Below are 24,824 nucleotides of genomic sequence, written 5' to 3'. Positions count from 1 at the left end.
TCCTTTCTGAGCTGAGGGTCCAGTGTCGGTGCCAGAGATGTGACCAGTACAACTTGACCTTGGTACGTCATCCTCACCAACAGTATCCAAAATGGTATACTTAAGGGAAATGGCCACAGAAGTGCTCTGCTCTCTCTATTTCCCTCCCTCTCCTGACAATCACCCAGCTAGCTACCTGCCTCCTGTCATTTGTGGGGGAAGATGGGGTTACTATCTCCCTGAAGCTCCTGTCTGTTACTGCCTCTGGCTCCCGATGTTCCTAAGTTAATCCAGCTCCAGTTCCCCAACTCAGATTGTTAGGATGCACCTTTTGCAGGTGTAGGCATTAGGGACAATTGTCCCAGATTTCCCACATCCCACAATTGAAGCAATCCACTGCCCTAGCTGACTCGATTACCTATTAATTTAATGAAAGTATCTTTCCTTAAGTTTGTCGTCAGCCTCTGCTCGCCGAAGCCTCTCGAGCCAAAGCCTCAAAGCTACACTCCTACACTGGGCTGCTCACACACTGGCCACTCCTCTTCAGCTTCCCCTCCTTTTATTTGTCCCTGCCAATTATCTCAAGTTCTCACTCCCACAAATCAACACTGTTTAACCCTTCAGTTGCTCTCCGTGCTTTCTTTAAAACTTACTCACCGCTCTCTCCAGTTCTTCACTCCTCCTCTTGCTGCGACGGTCCTGAGATCACAATCCCTGCTCAAATCCCTGCTCCGCACTCTTTAAAACTCACTCACCAAGGCCGTTTCCCTACACTCATCACTCTCCTGAGTCCTTCACTCCTCCTCTTGCTACGATGATCCCGAGATCACAATCACTAAAGTATTCAATAATTGTCATTCAAATTGTTTAGGCTGTCATCTGTTTCTAGGCTTCCTCACTCAAATCGTATGAAAATTTCCTCTTTCTGTAGCAATTCCCAAAAATATTTTAATATATTTTAGCAATTAAAACAAATTCAGCAATGTTAGGCAAATAACCTTTTTTAATAACTCTTAAGAAATAATCCTGAATACCAGCATTACTTTAATACATCTTAAACACATTAAGTTAGAAAACTCTTCATGTATCACTAAGATAGCATGAGTTGACAGAACAGGAAAGCTCCAAATTTTTTTCTTCACGTTTCAAGTTTTTCTTCGTTTGCACCACATGTGTCAACAACACAGATAAGACAGCTGGTAACAGGGAAAGCACGGACCTTAGAATTGGTTGTCCATTTGTCAGTCTCAGTGTTATATTCTAAAATGTGACCTAAACGGCCTACACCTTGGAAACCAGCCAAGACATAGATGATGGCACCCACTGCTGCACATTTAACTGTTACCCCTTTCCAGGGCATTGTCGACACCATTTTCCAGTCATTCATCTTAATATCGTAATATTCTATGGAGTCCAGACCACCTGCAGGGCATAAAAAAACCAAATCATTTAACTTTTGCTGATAAATAAATCTATTATATATTTAGAAGGTATGTTCTATATGTTTGACTTTTTCGATATTGTTTGTATTCTCTTTCTTTTTGCAAAACTCCAACATTTCAAAGCCACAGAAATTGTTCTGAGTTTCTGAGGGACTGGGCCATCCATCATTTTAATCACAGGTTAAATGGAAATCCAAATACACCTTGAAAAGCAGGAAATCAAAAACTACAGTGATAATTATTTTAAATGCACCCAACACAGTAATGACCCTTTTGCTCTCCCTCATATGAAGTCAATTTCAAATGAAGGGTGTGCATAAGGGATTTGATTGGCAGTATACTAACTAACTCCCAGTCAGTAGAAGTGATGATAAAGTCTGCATTTTTATGATGTCCTAAAATACTGATTTATTTGTATTAATTTGGAAACCCCAGGTTGCCAGACCACATTCCAGATAAGCCAATTAACACTACCATCAGCTTATACAAACCTATTTGAATTAACTACTGCGGCCATTTCCTGGGTTCCTGGGCAAAGAAGCATTCAAGTGGCCTCACAGAAGAGATAACAACACAGAGATACTTATGGCTCACCCCATTCAGTCAAACTGTCAACAAGCAAGCCCATTCATAAGCTTCCTGCACAAACACAGCTGTTCAGGCGCGATTTGAATTGACAATGGCTATAGAATGTGCCCAGGTACTCTGATGGTGTCAGCCCAGTCCCAACTTAATATTATTTTTGCCCCGAAGTTAACTTTAATGGTTTAAAATGATGGTGATATCCATCTGCATACGATAGATACCAAGCAAGCTGAAAACAGAAGTCTGTGTATATTGGGACCAATTCTTCCAGACTACTGTTAATTTGTATGCAAGAAGAATATCTTTTAATTATGACTTGTTCATCAAATCACTTTCTTGTCTTTAGAAAGGAAATATGCAAGATGTAAAACATAATCTTGTAACAATGAGTTCAAATTTGTAGGCAAGAATATGGTTTAAATATTGTGCATTCCCACTGTACCTTCAAATGAGATTCACTAGTATTAGATAGGTGACCCTGTCTACCTAGAATTAATACTACTCATTCCCACTGGCATGACTCAAATAAAATCTGTGTCTTGTATTTTGTGGTTCTGCTGTGTAGTTTTGTACCATTACAGGCAGCACAATTATTACAGTGTCAGTAGTCAAAAAAACTTCCTGTGGCACAGAAGTACACAGAACAAGAACTGACACCATACAGGACAGTTGGCGAAACTTGCCAAAAAAGAACTTTGATCAATCAGGATACCTTCAGAACAGACTTTTGTCTATCAATAGAGACATTAATGGGAACAAATCAAGTGACCATACCAAGTCCATTTTGTCCTCCAACAGCATAGATTCTGTCATTTACAAAAACTAATCCATGATTTTTCCTAGCCTCCAGCATTGCAGCAAGTTCTGTCCACCTGTGAAAGAGTTACATAATTCAAACAGTAGTACAACATTCTGAGTAGGAATTAAATACAGTCCTGTTAACTTGTTCACATCTGCAAGGAAATATAGTTGTACAAAATTAATGTTAATGAACATTTAAGCATATTTACTCATTTTTCTTATATCAAAGTAATTTGACCAGTTTGGTGTAACAGTGAAACATCACTTTTCTGATGGAACATTAAATATGCCTGTCTTTTCAGGTGAATGATCCATTCCAAGAATATAGGAATTTACATGATGTCTAAGCCAAACCTGTGAGTGTTTTGGCACAAGAGGAAACACAAATAGGAATTAAAACAATAAATAATGCAAAGAATAGCATACACAAAAGTAACAAATATCATTTTTTGAGTAATATGCAAATAGAAAAAAGTAATTTAAAAAATATTTTCTTTACATTATTCTATATATATTCCCACTTCCTAGTTCTAACAGTAGGCTACAGCACATTTCCATGTGGGTCTTTAAAAATGTTAAATAAAATAAATTATATAAAGATGTGTTCCTTACAGAGATGCCTTCAACTTGAGAATATTATTTAGTCCTTGCCACTAATGGCCATGGCATGTTAGGCCAGAAGCCAGGAGACCGAAAAAGATTGAGAACCACCAAGACTTTACATCATGTGTTTAAATCATTTAACCATGCCCTTTTCGCTAACAAAAACATAGAATCTATCATAGACAAAAAAAATCCACAATTTTGGCTAGTCTCTGGCTTTGTTCGAAAGGGCCAATTGGGAACCAAACAAATTTTATGGAAACAGAGAGCATAACAAAGGTACTAACTACAGGTACTCTATGACATACATCCGTGTTCCATTCTGGATGACCTGTTGTATCTCAGAATGGACGCATGTCAGAACTGTGTACTTACCTTGTTAGTTGGCATCCTGGGCTCCATACCTGGGCATGGCCATCTTAGTTCCTGTGCGCCTGCGTGGTGGGTTCACGTTGATGCCCTTAACTCTCACATGTGCCAACCGAACTCCAATATGTGAACCCACAGCATATGCACCAACTGAAGACGTGTGCATGCATATAGGAATCAAGATAGCCACGTCCAGTCTACGGACCCTGGAGCACCTACTCCTTATTACTCCTTATTACGACTAACAATGTAAGCACACACATTTTGGCTCTTACATGCCCTGTATCCCTGTTATAGTTTGTCAAATGCAAGATAAACCATGTACATTTTTTTTTTTTTTAAATACACTGAAATGTGTACACTGTCATATGTTGGATGGACACAGGTTGCATAGATCACAAGTTTGGGAGTACCTGTATAGTAGAACAGCATGCTTTAAGCATTAAAATATAAGAAAAGGAAGCAGAGCAAATGATGGGTGGAAGTAATGGTCAGAATCAGTAGAGAGAATAAGAATAGTTCAAGAGCAATTGACTATATTCATTTAAGTTTCTATGATTAGAGGATTCTAGAATTCTACAGTTGATTTGTGTTCACAAGATCACAAAACAAAGGAACATAAGCATGGCCCATTGAGTCTTCCATAAATCTACACTAAGCTGCTCTACACTAGTTCCAATTTCCGGCCTTTTCCCCATATCCCTTGATCCCTTGATGAGATACTTGTCTATTTCTTGTTTAAACACTCCCACTGATCTGGCCTCCACTGCTGTATGTGGGAGTGAGTTCCACAGATCCATGACCCTCTGGCTAAATAAGTTCTTCCTAATCTCTGTTTTATATCGATAACCTCTAATTTTCAGACTATGACCCCTTGTCCTCAATTCACCCACCAAGGAAAACATCTTAGCCGTATTCACCCGATCTAAACCTTTCAAAATACGAAGTGCCTAAATGGGATCTCCTCTTGTTCTCCTATACTCCAATGAATACAACCCAAGAGCTGCAAAACGCTCCTTGTGCGTCAGCCCTTGCATTCCGGGAATCATCCTAGTAAATCTCCTCTGCACCCTCTCACATCCTTTCTAAGATAGGGGGCCCAAAACTGCATGCAGTACTCCAAATCAGGTCTCACCAGTGCCCCAAAGAGCCTCATCAACACCTCTTTACTCTTGTACACTATTCCTCTTGAAATGAATGCCAACATAGCATTTGCTTTCTTCACTACCAATTTCACCTGGTCATTAACTTTTAGGTTTCCCTGCATGAGGACACCCAGGTCCCTTTGCACATCCGAGGTCTGCATTTTCACCCCATCCAAATAGTATTCTGCCTGTTTCTTTCCACTGCCAAAATGTACAACTGTACATTTCTCTATGTTAAATCTCATCTGCCATAATTTTGCCCAGTCTCCTAATCTGTCTATATCCTTCTGCAACTTTACAGTTTCTACTACACTTCCTACTCTGCCACCCATCTTGGTGTCATCCGCAAATTTGGCCACAAAACCTTTTATACTACAATTCAAATCATTAATATAAATTGTAAACAGCAGTGGCCCCAATTCCAACCCCTGCAGAACACCACTAATTATAGGCAGCTATCCAGAACGAGAACCCTTTATTTCAACCCTGTGCTTCCTGCCTATCAGCCACTTTTCTATTCAGTTTAACAACTTCCCTGTAATTCTGACAAAAAGAGGGAGAGATGGTGGCAACAGTGAAAAACTCAGTAATGGTACTGACAAAGGTTAGATGGAGAAAATAGAACCCCAAGAATGCTGCTACTTGGCTGATGGTGTCGGAGTTGGTCAGAAAAGAAACTCAGCCTAATCCAACATTCTGCACAAAGTAAAAACACCATGTTGGAGAATTTCAGCACGTTAAATAGTGTTCTTTATGTAGGAAAGATAGATACATAACAAACCTTTCAGGCCTGAGCCCTTCATCAAGATATGATCATACCTTGATGGATGGCTCAGGCCTGAAACATTGATTATGTTTCTTTATCTTTGCTATATAAAATATGCTGTTCGACCTGCTGAGTTTCTTCAATATTGTGTTTGTACTTCAATCAGGGCATCTGCAGACTTTTGTATTTTACTTCATTCTCACAGAGTCTATGTGAATCACAATTTCCAAAATACACATGCAGGTATTTTTAAATGTAGGGGGGGGGGAAAAAAACTCTGCGGTGCTGCCACTGGTGCAGACTCAGGGGGCAGAGACACAACATTCCACTGTGGAGTCCTACTTCTCAGTTCTCATTTAAAATCCTACGATTGCGCAGTCTGTGCCCAAAATGGTGGTGCCTATGCTTGACAGCAGCTTCTAGGGGTTGCAAACTCAGAAGGAGCTGCAGACTGGCGCAGGACAACAGTAACAGGGAGAACATCCTTGCTGAGAAGGAGAAGCAGAGGAGACTAACCAAGGACAGTGACTATGGTGGCAGATAGCAAGAGGGGCTGTCCAGCTGAAGGGCACACACAGGCGACGAGCTGTTGATGACTTATGGATGAGGAACCCACACAGGCTGCGGACAAATTGAGGTCAAAGGACTCACACCAGATTGCAGGAGACTGGATCATGAGGACAATTATTGGAACCAGGATTTGAGAGGATTCGGAGGACAAGGAGGGCTCCTGACAGACCCTGGGCACTGGAGGCTTCCTTATCCCATCAGAGGTTTGGATCTGGGCTCAGGTTGCCAATGGTGTGGCTGCAGAGACTGCAGGAGTGCGCAAATCCGTAGACACTTGGTTATTCTGTAGGCTTCTCTTTCACTGATTGCAAGGAGCACTGGGCAATGGTAATAGCGAATCTTTGCCTTATGGCAGACTCAAGGCAATTTTGTGTAGTATTACATGACAATAAATAGCATCGGATCCTTTCAGAGATACTTCGAAACTCCTGCCACCATCTAGGTAAGTAGAAAATCCTCATTCTCAATTCCCATCAAACTAACTTTACTTATATGCCACCTAGTTCTTGACAAATCTGCTCAGGGAATTGTCTTTCTTATTTACTCAACCTACGCTCCTTAATTTTATAGAACTTGATTTCTTCTTCTTTGGCTTGGCTTCGCGGACGAAGATTTATGGAGGGGGTAAAAAGTCCACGTCAGCTGCAGGCTCGTTTGTGGCTGACAAGTCCGATGCGGGACAGGCAGACACGATTGCAGCGGTTGCAGGGGAAAATTGGTTGGTTGGGGTTGGGTGTTGGGTTTTTCCTCCTTTCCCTTTTGTCAGTGAGGTGGGCTCTGCGGTCTTCTTCAAAGGAGGTTGCTGCCCGCCAAACTGTGAGGCGCCAAGATGCACGGTTTGAGGCGTTATCAGCCCACTGGCAGTGGTCAATGTGGCAGGCACCAAGAGATTTCTTTAGGCAGTCCTTGTACCTTTTCTTTGGTGCACCTCTGTCACGGTGGCCAGTGGAGAGCTCGCCATATAACACGATCTTGGGAAGGCGATGGTCCTCCATTCTGGAGAGGTGACCCACCAGCACAGCTGGATCTTCAGCAGCGTGGACTCGATGCTGTCGACCTCTGCCATCTCGAGTACTTCGACGTTAGGGATGTAAGCGCTCCAATGGATGTTGAGGATGGAGCGGAGACAACGCTGGTGGAAGCGTTCTAGGAGCCGTAGGTGGTGCCGGTAGAGGACCCATGATTCGGAGCCGAACAGGAGTGTGGGTATGACAACGGCTCTGTATACGCTTATCTTTGTGAGGTTTTTCAGTTGGTTGATTTAGTCTCCAAAGAAAATGATCCTAACCTAATCTACATTTCCTCATGGATTAATTGTTCAGTTTTGGCAAAATTCTCATCTTTGACTTCAGTATGCTCTCCAGTGAAATCACATCTTTCCTGCAATGTAGTGACAAGTGCATGAAATATTCTATATTGAATCTTTGTGTTTTTTTTTGCATTTTGTCTTTTTCATGACTAAGCAAATCCAAATTATAATCATTCCTATAAAACTGTTTTCTGACTAATTACTTACCTTCTTCCCATAATCTTTGATACCCTAACTACCAAAATTTGCCTTAAATACACCCAATGACTTTGCCTCCAAACTGCCCTTGGTACCAAATTCTAAAGGTTCACCATTCTCTGGCTAAAGAAATTCAGCCACAACTCTTGTTTTAAAAATGGGTAGCCTTCAATCCTGAAGCTGTTCCCTCTTGTCCTGGACTCCCATACCATGGGGAAAAAACTTTACCGCATCTATTCTGACCAAGCCTTTCAACATTAGAAATACTTCTATTAGGTCCTCTTTCATTCATCTGAATTGCAAGAGTACAGTCCAAGAGCTGTCAAACATTGTTCATATATTAATCCCTTCATTCCAGGAGTCATTCTTGTGAATCTTCTCTGAACCCTCTCCAATGCCAGCAGATCCTTTCTTAAATATGGAGCTCAAAACTGTGCCCTGTATTCCGAGTGAGGCCTCGCCAGTACTTTATAAAGCCTGAATATCACATTCCTGGTCTTGTATCCAATTGGTCTACATATGAATACCAAAACTGCATTCGCCTTCTTCATCACCGGCTCAACCTTGAGCAGCAGCAATGGTTTTGAACCAGCGGTCCACGACCCACTGGTGGGCCACCGTGTACTTCCATTTGGGTCTTTAAAAAAGCTAAATAAAATACTTTAAATTAGATAAAGATGCGTTTCTTACAGATCTTCCTTTGACTTGAAAATATTGCTCAGTCATTGCTACTATTGGGCCATTGCATGTTCGGCCAGAAGACAGGTAGGCCTTAAGACAGAAAAAGGTTGAGAATCACTGCTGTAGGGCATCCTGCACAAGGACTCCCAAGTCCCTTTGTACCACTGAAGTTTGAATTTTTTCCTCATCCAATTAATAGGCTGCCCTTTTATTCCTTCTCCCAAAGGGCATAACTGCATACTTTCCAACACGGTATTTCATTTGCCTCTCCTTTGCCCATTCTCCTAATCTATCTGTCTCTCTCCAAACCTCCATTTCCTCCTCACTACATTTCTCTCCACCGGTCTTTAAAAACTCAGATTTAAATTTTTTTTTATTGGCTACTTTCTACAGGCAGCTTAAACCTGTATGGGGTCATCAGATGGGTTGGCCAGAAGTAGGACCCCCCTGGGGAGGAAGGAGGGGGTAAAGTCACATCTCCCCTCTCCTGCTCCAAGTCAGTCCACAGCAGTAGTAGCTCTGCCATCTTTGTACTACCCTGTAGACTCCTATTTTCCTTCCTTTGATTCCTTTCCCTGCCAACCTTCCATTTATTTTTTGCTTTCATTTCCAATTCTGCTTTTCTCTATGCTCATAGGTTTATTTGAAACAACAATTGGAAATCTAATTTAATTGGCAGTACTGTACAGGCAGTACTGTAGAGTTCCCAAAAACTAGCTATGTTAGTAAATTGTGCACAACCATTGAGCTAGTCCTCCCACCTTTCCATGTCCACTTCTTCAAAAGCCATTGACATATATTAGGAAATAGTTTTATACATCATCTCTCTATGTCAGGCAAATTATCATTCTGATGTTGTAAGCCTGGATATTAAATTGATAAGCTGTGTTTGATTGGAAGATATGCATCGCATGAAGTCTTATCTCCTGAACATCCACAGTCAGCAGGACATATTTTATTCAGCAATTAATCTCACTATTTCATGAAGAATTCCAATCCACAATGAATGTCATTGAAGACCATAACAAATAATAATACACAGTATTACACCATTTCAAATATAAAATTTGAGATTTCAAATAAATAGATTAAAAATAATTATGAGAGAAATTTTGTTTCTTAACAAACCATATCAACTTTGGACAGGCAAACTATTATCAATGACACTTACGACTCAGTTGCAGGATTGTACACTTCACATGAATTTAAAACTCTTCCAGATACATTGTTGCCTAAGCTTCCACCACAAACATAGATGAGTCCTTTAGCTTCTACCATACCATGACTGCATCGAGGTGTCAACATACTTGGCTTGGTATGCCAATTCTCTGTTCTGGTATCATAACATTCAAATAGATACAAAGCTGAGTTACCTGCATAAAAAAAAAACAATTAAATTGATTTGTAGGACTGAGAAGAGTGTTATCTAGTAACCATTGCGACCTACTAGCCTATTCTATTAGTGTGTCAATATTAAGTGTTCACCAAGAGTTTCAGCACATCTTAACCAGGGACATCATTAACATCAGAACATAGCAGATTGTTCCCAAACACAAAATAATTAAATGTTTTTTGTTCAAGTGAGTCTATATAGCTTCTGAATCTCATCTGTAGCGTATCAACAGAAACTTTCAGAGACCTGCTGTAACTTTTGCGTTCTCAATAAAGTTTACAGTAGCATTTACTTTTCAAATTAAAGGCAAAGTATTGTTACATCTGATTATTGACCCTGGTAATAATGAAAACAACAATAGTGCCAAGTTTCTCAAATAATTTCCATGTCAAGGAAATAAACTTTCCCTCCATGGACTCCAATCTACACTTGCCTCAGAAAAACAGCCAAGTCACATCCATCCTGGTCACACTCTCCTCTACCATTGGGCAAAAGATGAAAGAGCTTGAAGGTATGCATTACTACACCTCACCATTGTTTTATTTTGTTATACATGTCATACTTAGGGATAAGTTGACTTGCCTGCTTAGCACGCAAAAAAAGGTTTACCTCAGTAAAATTCAAATTGCGGCTAGTATTGAGATTCTTAAAAATTAACTCACAAAGGGATTCTTAAGTCTTGAAGAGGTTTTGTTCTAAAAGCACATTTAAGTGTGTTTTTCATGAATTGTCCAGGTACCCAATAATGCTCAAACTACAGCAAGACACAGGTGGATGGCAATAATTTAAAGAAAAATATATCAAGCTCCAATTTCTTTTCCCAATTACAGTATGAAAGAGTTTTACAGAACATTTATCAATATAAAGAAAATAAAAACCAATTTTGACCACATTTTTAAAACATATTTTCAAAGTGTGGGTATCTAGCAAAGTCCACATTTACCATCCAAGTTGGTTGTCCTCTCAATGAGCTATCTGCTCATATGCGATGAAGGCATTTTGACAATAGGCAGGGATTTCAGGGATATTTACCAAGTAGCGATAATGGAGCAATGATAAATGTTCAAGTCCGGATTGTACATAACTTGGCTATGAACTTACGAAGTGATGGCTCCCATACATTTGCTTTTCTTGTCTCTTTAACCAGTAGGAATCCTGCTGAAGAGGCATGAAAACATACAATGTGTTAATATAAATGGCTTTGAATAAAGAGACAGACAACTCACCTACTTCAGAGCCTCCAGATGTATAAATCTTGCCTTCTGCAGCACATGCTGCAAGACTATCTCGAGGAGTTGGAGGGCCTAGCTTAGAATACCAACTGTCCTTAACCACATTGTAGCAATCCATCCGTTTGATGGGAAAAAGCTGTGAACCACCCAATATATAAACAACGTTGTCCCAGAAGACACAGGCTGCATCTCGTCGTTTCTCAAATGGACAACGAATGTCCATCCAAGTATAATCCTACAAGGAAGGAAAAAAAAGCTGTATTTATAGATTACTTTTCATAACACAGTTCATACGGTATCTTGGCAGGGCTGAAATTTCTATAACAGCATTGCTGCCGCTGGTGCTAATCCAGGAGAGCAGGGAATGGAGACACAGCAATCCTCCGTGGGGTCCTACTGTCAGGTCATGATGCTGATGGCCCTGCAAAGTCTCTAAATGGTTGCTGAAAGGGGCCAATGTTTTTTCAATAAACATCTTTGCAACTACAGAGGTCTATGCCAAAGACGGCGGTGACACCCATGTTTGGCAGAAAGCCATAAGAGGCTGTGGATCCAAGTAATTAGCAGACCAGCACAGGGCACTAACAGTTGGAGAACATCTGCTGAGAAGAAGCCTGGGAGAGGAATCCACAGGGAAGGCGACCAAGGCAGCGAACCAACGTGCAGCTCAGTGACTGAAGGACCACCACAGGCAGCGGCTGCTGGAAATTGGACACTGACTGTTGAAGGATTCGCACCAGACTGTGGGATGCTGGAGACTGGCTGGTGGAAACCAGATATCGGGACTAGAATTTGGGAGGATGTCAATGGCAAGAGGGCCCTGGTGCTGAAAGTTGCTTAATCGTTTTGGAACCATAAGCTCAGGTTTGCTAATGGAGTGGAAAAGAAACTGTGCGGCTGCAGAGGTTGTGGGAGTGCAGTGTTTCTGAAGGAACTCTATTTTGCTTCTCTTTCTCTTATTGTGGGGACACCAGGCAAATGCTAGTGGCGCCTCTTTGTGTGCCTTTACTGGAGCCTGCAATCTCCCTTGGTCCGCTGCCAATTTTGTGTATTATTACAAGAAAAGAAACTTGATCGACAAGAAGCGATATTACAATGGCAGCACAAGTTGTTTTAGCTGTATTGATCGAGGTTTAAACATTAGTCAGGGCACAAATTATAACGTGCCTACTCTTTTAAATAGTGCCTCAGGATAACAGGGCCTTGGTTTGACATATCATCTAAACTATAACATTCAGATAGTGGAGCTCTCTCCCAGTACTGCATTTAACTGTCAGCCCAGATTTTTGTCCTTACGTCTCTGAGTTTGTCATGTTCTATAATATGGGGAAAATCTCCCAATTATATGTAACTTGAACTTTTGATAAGAGTTGAATTCATGTACACTTAGTTTATTTACTCTACACATTCTTTTTGCAATTGGTTTAATAGTAATAGTCTTTATTTTTTCAAAGATTGGCAAACTGCACTACCATTAGATTCTCAATTAAACTGGTCAGACTAAAATATTCTTCTGCATACTTTTTTTAAAGCAGCATGAGGAAGTCTCTCTTGCATCTGTATACTGCATCATATTTATGGCCCTTTGAAAACAAATACTTATTATTTTTTTGTGAAACAAAACTTGTTGCCATCAGCAACCGATAACAAACCCAAGACTAAAATAACAGCAGATCGAGATCTGAATTACAGGTCAAGTGGAGGTGGATAGACTATTCTAGTGAAAAATAATCTTTTGAAAATATTTCCTATTTCTCAGATATGGTCTGACTGGCTATTTTCTGTTTTCATGAGAAAAATGGTGGGCTGGGTTTTTCATCTGCCTGTATTTGCAATGTGAATGAAAGATATGAAAATTGTTCATTAAAAGAATGCGTTCCCAGATCATTTATTCCACTCTCACCACCAAACCATTACCTTGGGATTAAAATAACGGCATGACTGTGGCTGAGATCCACCAAACAATGCAATGCGATAATCATGTTTTTTTTGTCTTGGCCGTGTACTTTCTCCAAGCTCCTCCCTATCCTCTGGAGATAGAAGATGATACCGCATGCCACCTGAAGAGAGGAATGATTAACAATGAAGATCTATATCAAAGATTTTTTATTAACTGAAGAAATAAATAGAAAAGGGTTTTTAAATCTAATGGGCTTTCTCAAAAATGTAAAATAATTGGTGACTGATCTGGCCTTATGAAAGTATTAATTATCATTATACTTGTATTGCCCAATGCCAAAACAAATCAAATAGTTAAACGTTTTGCTTTCCATAATATACAGTATGCTTTAAGTTAAACATCAAAGTAATACACAGACTATGCTTTTTCCACACCACTGTTTTCAAGCCATGAAAGACCCCAACAATGAAGACGCTGTTTACATCCGGTACCGCACGGATGGCAGTCTCTTCAATCTGAGGCGCCTGCAAGCTCACACCAAGACACAAGAGAAACTTGTCCGTGAACTACTCTTTGCAGATGATGCCGCTTTAGTTGCCCATTCAGAGCCAGCTCTTCAGCGCTTGACGTCCTGCTTTGCGGAAACTGCCAAAATGTTTGGCCTGGAAGTCAGCCTGAAGAAAACTGAGGTCCTCCATCAGCCAGCTCCCCACCATGACTACCAGCCCCCCCACATCTCCATCGGGCACACAAAACTCAAAACGGTCAACCAGTTTACCTATCTCGGCTGCACCATTTCATCAGATGCAAGGATCGACAATGAGATAGACAACAGACTCGCCAAGGCAAATAGCGCCTTTGGAAGACTACACAAAAGAGTCTGGAAAAACAACCAACTGAAAAACCTCACAAAGATAAGCGTATACAGAGCCGTTGTCATACCCACACTCCTGTTCGGCTCCGAATCATGGGTCCTCTACCGGCACCACCTACGGCTCCTAGAACGCTTCCACCAGCGTTGTCTCCGCTCCATCCTCAACATCCATTGGAGCGCTCACACCCCTAACGTCGAGGTACTCGAGATGGCAGAGGTCGACAGCATCGAGTCCACGCTGCTGAAGATCCAGCTGCGCTGGATGGGTCACGTCTCCAGAATGGAGGACCATCGCCTTCCCAAGATCGTATTATATGGCGAGCTCTCCACTGGCCACCGTGACAGAGGTGCACCAAAGAAAAGGTACAAGGACTGCCTAAAGAAATCTCTTGGTGCCTGCCACATTGACCACCGCCAGTGGGCTGATAACGCCTCAAACCGTGCATCTTGGCGCCTCACAGTTTGGCGGGCAGCAGCCTCCTTTGAAGAAGACCGCAGAGCCCACCTCACTGACAAAAGGCAAAGGAGGAAAAACCCAACACCCAACCCCAACCAACCAATTTTCCCTTGCAACCGCTGCAATCGTGTCTGCCTGTCCCGCATCGGACTGGTCAGCCACAAACGAGCCTGCAGCTGACGTGGACTTTTTACCCCCTCCATAAATCTTCGTCCGCGAAGCCAAGCCAAAGTTCTTACTGCAAAAGTGATAAGCCCAATTATTGACAATGTATAAAGACAAAAAAATTGTGGCAATATATCCACACAAAGAAAATTATGATCTGGTACCCTGATTTCATGGGTTAAGACTACCAATTTTGCAAAACCCAATCATTAATTTCATTTGGATTAAATTCAAATTGAATTGAAAACTAATTTATCATTCCTTTTTAATCTTTTTATTGATTTTAATAATAAAACATACTATAGACAAAGCATGGAGAGAATAAGGATACATGATTGAAACGATTACAATTTACAATAATCAGTAAATAATAAGTGTTTCCATTTCCCCATACACAATCAAAAGATTCCCCCCATACTAATCTAAAAGTTAAAAAAAGCCACAAAAAACAAATAAACCTATCAGCATTCATCAAACACAAAAAGCCTGGTCCTCACCCCAAAGAGAAACTTAATAGTATCAAGAAGGGACAATAAATCAGAGAAAATATTAGAAGTTATATCATACGAAGATATTGTATGAATGTGTGCCAAGTTTCTTCAAATTTAACAGAGGAATCAAATGTAGTACTTCTAATTTTCTCTAAATTTAAACAGGCCATGGCTTGAGAAAACCATTAAACTGTAGTAGGTGGAGTGGAGTCCTTCTATTTAAGAAGAATTGCTCTCTCAGCCATCACTGTGGTAAAAGCTATCATCTGATGATTAAAAGCCGGATAACAACCTACATCTGGTCTTAAAACTCAAAAAAGAGCAGTTAAGGGATTTGGTTGTAAATCAATTGCAAGAATTACTGAAAGAGTACCAGATATCTTTCCAAAACCTGACAGGACCAAATATGTGTCAATGAAACCACTTGAAAATTACATCTATCACAGGTTGGATTAAAATTAGGAAAAATATGGGCAAGCTTATCCTTAGACATATGTGCCCTTTGAACTACCTTAAATTGAATAAGGGAGTGTTGAGCACACATTGATGTATTAACTGGTTTAAGAATCTTTTCCCACATCTCTGCAGGGAAAAAAAAATTTTGGAGTTCCTGCTTCCATGCCCTTTTAAATTTATCAGTCAAGACTGGTTGCAATATTAATAGCATATCATAAATGATTGCTATTAAACCCTTCCGAGAGGGGTTCAAACAAAAAAAGAGCATCTGTAGCGGCATCTCCACTGTCCTGCAATAACACACGCACTCAGTGAACAGATTGGTTTATTGCAGTTGTTGGACTGCACTTCTACTCCCAGCCCGGACCTGGCTGAGAACCGCGCTGGAGGGCGCTGACGTCACCCGGGTGTCACGTGGTCCCCAAGCGCGGGTTTCTGAGCCCCGAGCTGGAAGGGAAACACCCCGCCGACCCCAACGACGCCATTCTAGCCAGCTGCCCTGCCGCATGGCTTACAAGCGGGGCCAGTTCGCCTGCCTTTTGGTGAGCCGCCACATAGCCCCCCCCAGAACCGGCGTCAATGTCCTTATTTGCTGGGCAGCCTCGCTTCTTGGGCTGGGCAACCACCACAGGCTCGGTGGGATCGAGGTGCACTGGCAGCTCATGCCTGCCGCCCAAGTCCAGCGTGAACGTCGAGCCAGAACGCAGTATAACCCCGTATGGCCCCTCGTACAGTCGCTGCAGAGGTGCTGCGGTTGGGCCCCGCTGAACGAAAATGAACTCCGCGGAAAGCAGCTCGCCAGGAACGTGAGACGGGCAGGTGCCATGCCTGGGCAGCGGTGGGGGTTCAAAGGCGTCCAAGCGTGCCCTGAGGTGAGGAAGTAGTTTGTGCGGCGACCGCTGGGGATTGTGAGGTGTATTGATGAACTCACCAGGTAGTGCCAGTGGCGCACTGTAGACCAGCTCAGCTGATGACGCCTGCAGATCTTCCTTGGGAGTGGAGCAGATGCCCAGGAGCACCCAAGGGAGTTTGTCCGTCCAATCGGGACTGATGAGGCGGGCAGATGTTCGACCAGTCCCAAGGAAGATCTGCAGGAGTCATCAGCTGAGCCGCCACCCATCAACCATATCCAACTGAAACAGCAGGAGAAAATTAGGTAATATAATATTCAAAAAATTTCTAATTGAAAATGCGAATTACACAAACTATATTTGTTTGAAAGTTGTTTAAAGAACACAAGATAACCTTCCATGAACAAATCCTGAAAACCTTTAACCTTCCAAAAAAAAGCTTGGCCATTCATAGATGGCTGCAAAAAAAATAGATAAAATAAAACCAGTTAATGTAAAAAAAAATTTTAATCAAAAATACCTCTGAAACCATATCCATAATGTGTGCTTGGGAATAGGATTAGTTATCAGTTTACTAATCTTGGTAAGTGCAAAAGGAAGGACAGCTCCCAATAGGGAAACTACCAAAAATTTCTCAACAGATTCAATTCCACATTTACCCATGGTGGACGTTCAAGTTTATCGTAATAATAAATACAGAATATGATATATTGAATATTAATTGTCGAATGAGCCAAGCCCCCATCTTTTTTCAACTTCTGTAATTGAGTTTTATTCTGCCAAATATAGGAAGATATCTTGGAATCAGTAATATCAAAATATGATTTTGGGATAAAAATTGGAATGGCTTGAAATAAATACAAAAATTTAGGTAAAATCATCATCTTGATTACATTAATATGACCTACTAAATGATAATGGGGACCATAAAAGTGATGGTTTCACAAGATCAAAGGAAAAAATATTAACGTACAAATCTTTGAATTTTTTTAGGAATTTTAACATTTATATAAATAAAATGATCCCTAACAAACTTAAATGATATATGCTTATAAATGGGTACCTGAATATTCAGGGGAAGTAATTCACTCTTGTGAAGATTTAATTTATAGCCAGAAAAAAAATTACGAAGGCAAAGATAACATAGAAAACTAATTTATCAGAGTGACAGCAATGCTTTAAAAATGCAGTTTCAAAACAAATACCTGAATGTGTGATTCAAACTAAATGTTTATTGCAGCCTCACAGTATTTGTGACCCAAGTTCAATCCTGATTTCAGGTGCTGTGTTGGAATCTGCACATTCTCCCTGGGACAGTACAAGTTTCAGCCAGGGGCTCTAGCTTCCTCCTACATCTAAATCAAGCACAGGTTGATAGAACTATGCACTATAAATTACCTTTGGTTTCAACCTCACAGGAGTGGCAAGCAGCAGATGCTCAGTCCATTTAAACATCGCGGGAGATTTAAAGAGGCAATCGCTCAGACTATTTGAACACCGCAGGAGTTACCAGCAGCAGACCCATGGGCCATTTAAAGAAGACCCGACCATGTAGATACAGAGTGGGGCTACAGGTCAAGCCGGGCCCTGATGTTTCCATCCCCTACTGTCCTCCTGGTCAATACACAATCCTTGGAGAACAAACTCAATGAACTCTGAGCAGATTCAGAGAGACATCAGGGATGTGTGATGTGTTTCACAGAAACATGGTTAAACTAGGACATTCTGGAGATAGCCGTGGGCTACACCTTCTACCCCACTAACTGGACACTGGCATCTGAAAAAAAACCAGGGAAGCAGCATTTGTGTCATCATGGTGCATAAACCTGACAGTTATGTCCCAGTCCTGCTCTCCCGATCTGGAGCATCTGCCAATCATGCGTCGCCCATTCTACCTGCTGAGGCAGTTCACCACCATCATCCTGAACAAAGTGTTCATTCTGCCCCAAGCTAATATCAGACTGGCACTGGAAGGACTGAGCACTATGATTAGCAGCCATGAAACAGCACATCCCGATCATTGTAAAGGACTTTAATCAAGCCAACCTGAAGAAGACTCTTACAAGCTACCACCAACTCGTCAGAGGAGTCAACACTTTCGAGCACTGCTACACCACCGTGAAAAACAGCTACCGAGCCATTCCACGACCACTCTTCAGCAAGTCTGATCGCCTGGCTGTACTTCTGGTGAAGGAGGTGAAGGTGTGTCTGCAGGACTATTTTGAATTGGACCGGACCATATTCAATAATTCTCCTTAAACTTAGATGAATATGCACCTTCATCCAAACCTGCATGGACGAGTGTGTGCCCACGCGTACATACCGGGTGTTCCCCAACCAGAAGCCTTGGATGAATCAGAGGATTCGCAAACCTGCTGATGACGAGATCAAGGGTGTTTAAGGCCAGGTATCCAGATCTCTACAAGAAGTCCAGGTATGACCTACAGAAGGCCATCTCTGAAGCAAAGTAGCAATTCCGGAGGAAGCTAGAGACAGAGACTCGCCAGCTATGGCAGGGAGTGCAGGCTATTAAAGCGAGGGCAAACACCATAGACAGCTATGATAAGCTGAACACCTGCTTTGATGATGACCTGCCTTGAGAAAGAGAATCCAACAGTGCATATTAGAATCCCTGAAAAGGCTGAGGACTCTGTGATATTTGTCTTTGGGGCCAATATGAGAACATCATTCAAGAGGAAGAACTCTTGCAAGGTGTCAGGCCTGATAGCGTACCTGGCAGGGTACTGAAAATCTGTGCCAACTAAGTAGCTGGAGTGTTCATGGACATTTTCAACCTCTCATTGCTGCAGTCAGAGGTTCCTACATGCTTTGTAAGGGCATCAATCATCTCAGTATCCAAGAAGAGCAGTGTAAGCTGCCTCAATGATCACCCAGAAGCACTAACATCCACTGTGATGAAATTCTTTGAGAGGTTGGTCATGGCCAGAATTAACACATACTTAAGCAAAGGTCTGGACCCACTACAATTTGCCTATCATCACAATCGCTCCACAGCAGACACAATATCACTGGTTCTTCACTCAGCTCTGGATCACCTCAAAAAAGCATCTCATACATACGGCTGTTCTTCATGGAAGGCTGAGCTGCAGCCTTCCACACCATTATTCCCTCAGTGCTGGTCATCAAGCTCCAAATTCTGGGCCTCTGCACCCACTTCTGCAACTGGATCCTTGACTTCCTCATTGGAAGATCTGTTAGTACAAATTGGAAACAACGTTTCCTCCTGACTATTAATACAGGTGCACTTCAAGAATGCATGCTTTTCCCACTGCTCTACTCATTATACACCCATGACTGTGTGGCCAGGCACAATTCCAATGCTATCTACAAATTTGCCAATGACACCACAGTTGTCGGTAGAATCACAAACGGCAATGAGGAAGCATACAGAAGGAAGATATGTCAGCTCATTGAGTGGCGTCACATCAAGATCCTTGTGCTCAATGTTAGTGAAACCAAGGAGATGATTGTGGTCTTCAGAAGGAAGTCAGGAGAACACAATCCAGTCCTCAATGAGGGGTCGGTAGTGGAGCGGGTCAAGAACTTCAAATTCCTGGGTGTCAATATCTCCAAGGATCTGTCCTGGAGCCTTCATGATGATGCAATCACAAAGAAGGCTTGCCAGCAGCTATGCTTTGTGAGGTGTTTGAGGAGATTTGGTATGCCACCAAAGACTCTCAAAAACCTCTACAGGTGTACTGTGGAGAGCATTCTGGCTTGTTGCATCACTGTCTGGTACGGAGGAGCCAATGCTCAGAACAAAGAAAAACTCCAGAAGGTTGTTAACTCAGCCTGCAACATCACAGGCCCCAGACTTCATTCCATTGAGGACATCTACTTGAGGTGGTGTCTTAAGAAAGCAGCCTCTATCCTCAAGGGTCCCCACCACCTAGGCCATGCCCTCTTCACTCTGCTACCATCGGGAAAAAGCTACAGGAACCTAAATACGAGCACTCAGCAGCACAAGGACAGGTTCTTCATCGATGCCATCAGATTCCTGAATGATCGAAGACACTGCCTTACTTTGACTTTTTGTGCATTTTGATTTATTGTTGTAAAGTGGTTCATATGAATGTGTCCACTTTAAGGCTGCTGCGAAACACCAAATTTTGTGACTGGTTTCTGGTGTGCACATCAATGGAGGAGGAATTGAAGGCAATATGGCAAGAATAAAAATGGGATTAGTATAAGAGAGTGTAAATGAATGCCAGAAGATCAGAATGGACAATGAGATGAAGATCATGAATCTTAATGCTATGACAACCATCTGCCATCTTGTGGACTCAATTTTTGCATCAATTTTGTTTCATTTTCATTTCAATAATTATCCAAATGTGCTTATAGTATTTTGTAAAATCCCAGGCCAATTATAATCTTCAGCTCTGGGAATATGCAATTATTGCTAGTCTTTGGACCTCAGCCTGGGAAATAGTCATTAATAGGATAATGAGAAATATGTATCTTATGCAGCCTCCTTTGAAGAAGACCGCAGAGCCCACCTCACTGACAAAAGGCAAAGGAGGAAAAACCCAACACCCAACCCCAACCAACCAATTTTCCCTTGCAACCGCTGCAATCGTGTCTGCCTGTCCCGCATCGGACTGGTCAGCCACAAACGAGCCTGCAGCTGACGTGGACTTTTTACCCCCTCCATAAATCTTCGTCCGCGAAGCCAAGCCAAAGAAGACTCAACAAAGAAGAGTTTAAGGTATCAAACTGTTTCCACTCAAACTAAAATATGATAATCATTCAAGGAGGCACAAACACACTTACTAATAACCATTTTAAGACATTCTGGATTATCTTGTATGAGTGATTCTGCTTGAACAGTTTTGCTCAAGAAGTTCTTGGATATTAGTGGAAATCTGACTTTAGCCAGAATATCGACCATATATTGCTGCCGATTGAGTTCATCATATTTTAACCATCTAACTGCTGCATCATAAACCTACAGTGAAACAAAAGCAGAATATCACAAAAGGATGAGCATGAGAAAACACATTGTTGCCTTTTATACCTATTCCGTGAATCAATGAGAATATGGCAACTTCTACATTCATTTTCCTTATTCTGACCACTAGCGATTTAAGTGAGATACTTGCAAGCTACTTTTTACTCAATACTGTAAAATGAAAACCACAAGGTTAGGAGAATTTAACAGTAAAACAAAACAAATATTTTACATAAAACCACCCAGTTTCTCACAAAATTCCCATGCAGGCTATGTTAACATTAAGACCTCCTCATAAAACGATTAAAAATCACTTAGATAAGGTCATTTTCAGAACAGTTTCTAAATGACTCATTATTACCTGGTCTTCTGCTCGAACTGTTAGTGCATCTTGTTTCAGCAAATGAGTTACTCTTTTGACATCAAGTTGTAAAAACTCATCTGTTTTGTAAACTTCAGTGAAGTGCTGATGAATAAATCCATCTGCTGATGTCTTGAGTTCTGGACAGTCAAGGCACTCAGCCAAAACACTTATTCCTATAAACAAAATCAGATACAATCATAGAAGTTTTAGGCACAATGGCAGAGCAGAGCCAATTAGAGAATTCTGCAATGTTATAAGCCCAAAGGACCCCAAAACCCAGCAGCAGTAGACATTCACCAAGACAAGTGGCTTTCAAAACAAGTTATTTTTAATCAACTTCAAACATGAAAATAGAATCAAACATCAACTTAACTAACCCAAATTAACCCCCTTCTAATTCTAAGCGCACGTGTATGTAATGTATGTGTAAATTCAAGAGAAGTTCTTTGGTTCACAATTCAATCTCACTTCTTCTTCCCCCAAGTTCTCTGGTTGCAGGCAATCACCATACTGTGCACAGAATTTAACATGTATAAAGTTCACCAGGCTTGGTGCTTGAAAGGTAAATGTTTACCGCTCAGGAAGGTTCTTGTCGGGTTTGCAGAGAGAGATATTTGTTGCTCCAGGATTTCCACAACTGAGGTACCACCACTAGTCACCTCAGGGTCTCGCTGATGAAACTTGCCCCATCAGGGTCTTCTAGATGGTAACCTCTTTCTTCAAGCTACCACAGAGTTCCATTCCTTCCTCTATTTCAAGAGAAACATCAGACAGATAGCACTTCCAGCCATCTACTGCTCTGGAACTTGCTTTCATCAGTTTCAAACAGTTTTCCCCGGATTGCACTTTTCAGATACTTGTCAGTGTCCCACACATTGACTGACTGACTGACTGAGCTGTTAACTCAACTCTCTCTCTTTTCCAACTCAAACTCCAAAGAGAGCATGTGACTCAAGTCTTGCAAAAAACCTTCTCCAGCAAACAACAGGAGTTCTTTCTTCTTGTCAAGTTGTTATCTTAGGTAAACAATCCAGAATTGACCTTTCTGTGAGCACTTTGCAGAAAGGGTACTGATAGATAGCATGACTCCTGCAAGACAATGGTCAAGCATTTTAGGAGGTCAATTCAATTAACACCTACTTGCGAAAGGTGCTTCCATTCTCCAAGAGATCCTGCAATGTGAATTCTTCAGTCTTTCAAATAAGATCTGTTTTAAAATGTGTGTATGTATGTGACCCTATTCTAAATCTTATAAATTCTCCCCAAATATTAATATTGTTACAGCAAAAATAGTTTTAGTGTCAAGTTTTAGTTTCTTAATGATTTTCTATGATGAACTTGTACCCTAATTTTGTCCCAAAGTTTAATTTATCAGAAATTAAAAATACAACGTACAATTCTTCCAGTGGTCCCTCTTTTCCAATAATTTGGCTTCACCCAAGGATATAACTAAAATATGGTGACCAACTGGGATCTGTTGATTTAGCTTTCCCTTATAATAAATTTTAAAAAAAGACAAAAAGCAGATTTAGAGGATATAATCTATAAACCATCATTTTAGGAGAAGAGTTACGGTTTCCACGCACAGACTTATCAAATTAGGGCCCCACTTCCTTCAAAAGGCTGTTGATGCTGGATCAACTTAAAATTTCATGAGTAATAATCATTGATTTTTGTTTGGTAAAGGAATAAAGACAGAAAAATTAAAGTGAAATACTGATCAGCTACAATCCAAATCAATGGAGCAAAATATATACAAAAAGTTGAATGGTCTGCTTCTAGTTAATACCTTTAAATTTTGTTTCATTCGTGTTATGTCATCCTCAGATTCATCAGAGTTACAAATGGCAGGGTGAATAATAATCCAAATGAAGTTAGACCAGAATATTGACCAACTTCAGTCAAACCACTGTTAATATTAGATTTTTTTAAAAACTTTTAAAAATTTCCAAAAGTCTATTAAAGTCACTGTGCAGCACTAGGTGTTTTTTTTTAGTCAAATATGAAACCGTCCATAAAGACAAATGGGAACATTTTGCATCTTGAAAAGCACATGATCACTATTGCACATGACATACCAAGGCAATTTGAAGCATCAATTTGTTCTTTGAGGAATTCAACACACATTTTCTTCACCGGTTCAATTTGATACTGGTTTGCTGCATCCAACAGAGATTGAACATTATTGCTGTTAACAGAGATCCTGTAAATATTAAAACTCAATTTAGTTAACACTGTAAATATTGCTTCTTCTATTAAGGAGGATTCTCCACATTTACTTTTTAAATTCTTCCATCACTTGATTAATCCACAAACACAAGGTTCATCGGGGCCTTCCTTTAATATAATTTAATTATTGGATTTATGCTCACATTGTAATGGGAGGCCTTGAATCTCTCTTAAAGCCCCTCCCAGTCTCAGCCCCTTACAAAATACAAATATATTATTTGGGATCCCATTATAATGATGATTATGATAATTATCATTCATCTCAATTGGATAGAATAATAATACAGGTACACAACCTTTTATCCAGAATTCCAAAAACTGGCAACCTCCAAAAACAGCTTTTTTTTTGGTAGATGACATCTGCTCATCAAAGATGGAGTTTTGCACCAAACATGACCTGACGTGACCCTCGCTCAACTCCCGTGTATCCCAACTCATACTCCTACTTTGTAAGTGCCTCCAAATTGCTTACACTGAAGTCCGTCCAGTGATGGCGCTTTCAGTTGGCCTGGCGATGGCTCAATGGCTGTCGTCGTTACCCAAAATCCTCCATGTAGGTGAAAGTGCTGGACCAGCGGAAGCGCCTGGTGCTGGTACAGCAGAAGGAGAGAGATAGAGATGACAGTGCAACTTGGGTGGGTGGGGCGGGGGGGGGAAAGAGAGAGAGACAGCAGCCCAGCTCGGGTGGGCGAGGGGGAGAGAGACGGCAGTGCGGCTCGGGTGGGCGAAGGGGAGAGAGATGGCAGCGCGGCTCGGGTGGGCAAGGGGGGGGAGAGAGACGGCAGTGCGGCTCGGGCGGGGGAGAGAGACGGCAGTGCGGCTCGGGCGGGGGAGAGAGACGGCAGTGCGGCTCGGGCGGGGGAGAGAGACGGCAGTGCGGCTCGGGCGGGGGAGAGAGACGGCAGTGTGGCTCGGGCGGGCAAGGGGGGGGGAAGAGAGACGGCAGCACGACTATAAGGCTTAGGGGTGGGCTTAAATCTGGGGCAGCTGGC

General features: G+C 41.5%; 1 protein-coding gene across 1 annotated transcript in view; it reads right to left on the bottom strand.

Annotated features, from left to right (window-relative positions):
* Positions 1-964: 964 nt before the first annotated feature.
* klhl7 (kelch-like family member 7) overlaps positions 965-24,824 on the bottom strand; it is a 39,026-nt gene continuing 15,166 nt past the window's right edge. The window contains exons 4-11 of the mRNA XM_069913876.1: positions 23,682-23,806; positions 21,601-21,776; positions 21,062-21,236; positions 12,991-13,133; positions 11,068-11,308; positions 9,620-9,821; positions 2,781-2,878; positions 965-1,401 (exon numbers count right to left, since the gene is read on the bottom strand). Coding sequence (XP_069769977.1) covers positions 1,118-1,401; positions 2,781-2,878; positions 9,620-9,821; positions 11,068-11,308; positions 12,991-13,133; positions 21,062-21,236; positions 21,601-21,776; positions 23,682-23,806 — 1,444 coding nt within the window. The 3' untranslated portion in view covers positions 965-1,117. The remainder of the gene's footprint in view (positions 1,402-2,780; positions 2,879-9,619; positions 9,822-11,067; positions 11,309-12,990; positions 13,134-21,061; positions 21,237-21,600; positions 21,777-23,681; positions 23,807-24,824) is intronic.

This window comes from Narcine bancroftii, chromosome 1, assembly GCF_036971445.1.
Source record: "Narcine bancroftii isolate sNarBan1 chromosome 1, sNarBan1.hap1, whole genome shotgun sequence".
Lineage (NCBI taxonomy): Eukaryota > Metazoa > Chordata > Chondrichthyes > Torpediniformes > Narcinidae > Narcine > Narcine bancroftii.
The sequence above is the reverse complement of the archived record's forward strand: the minus strand, read 5'-3'. Positions and strand labels throughout refer to the sequence as shown.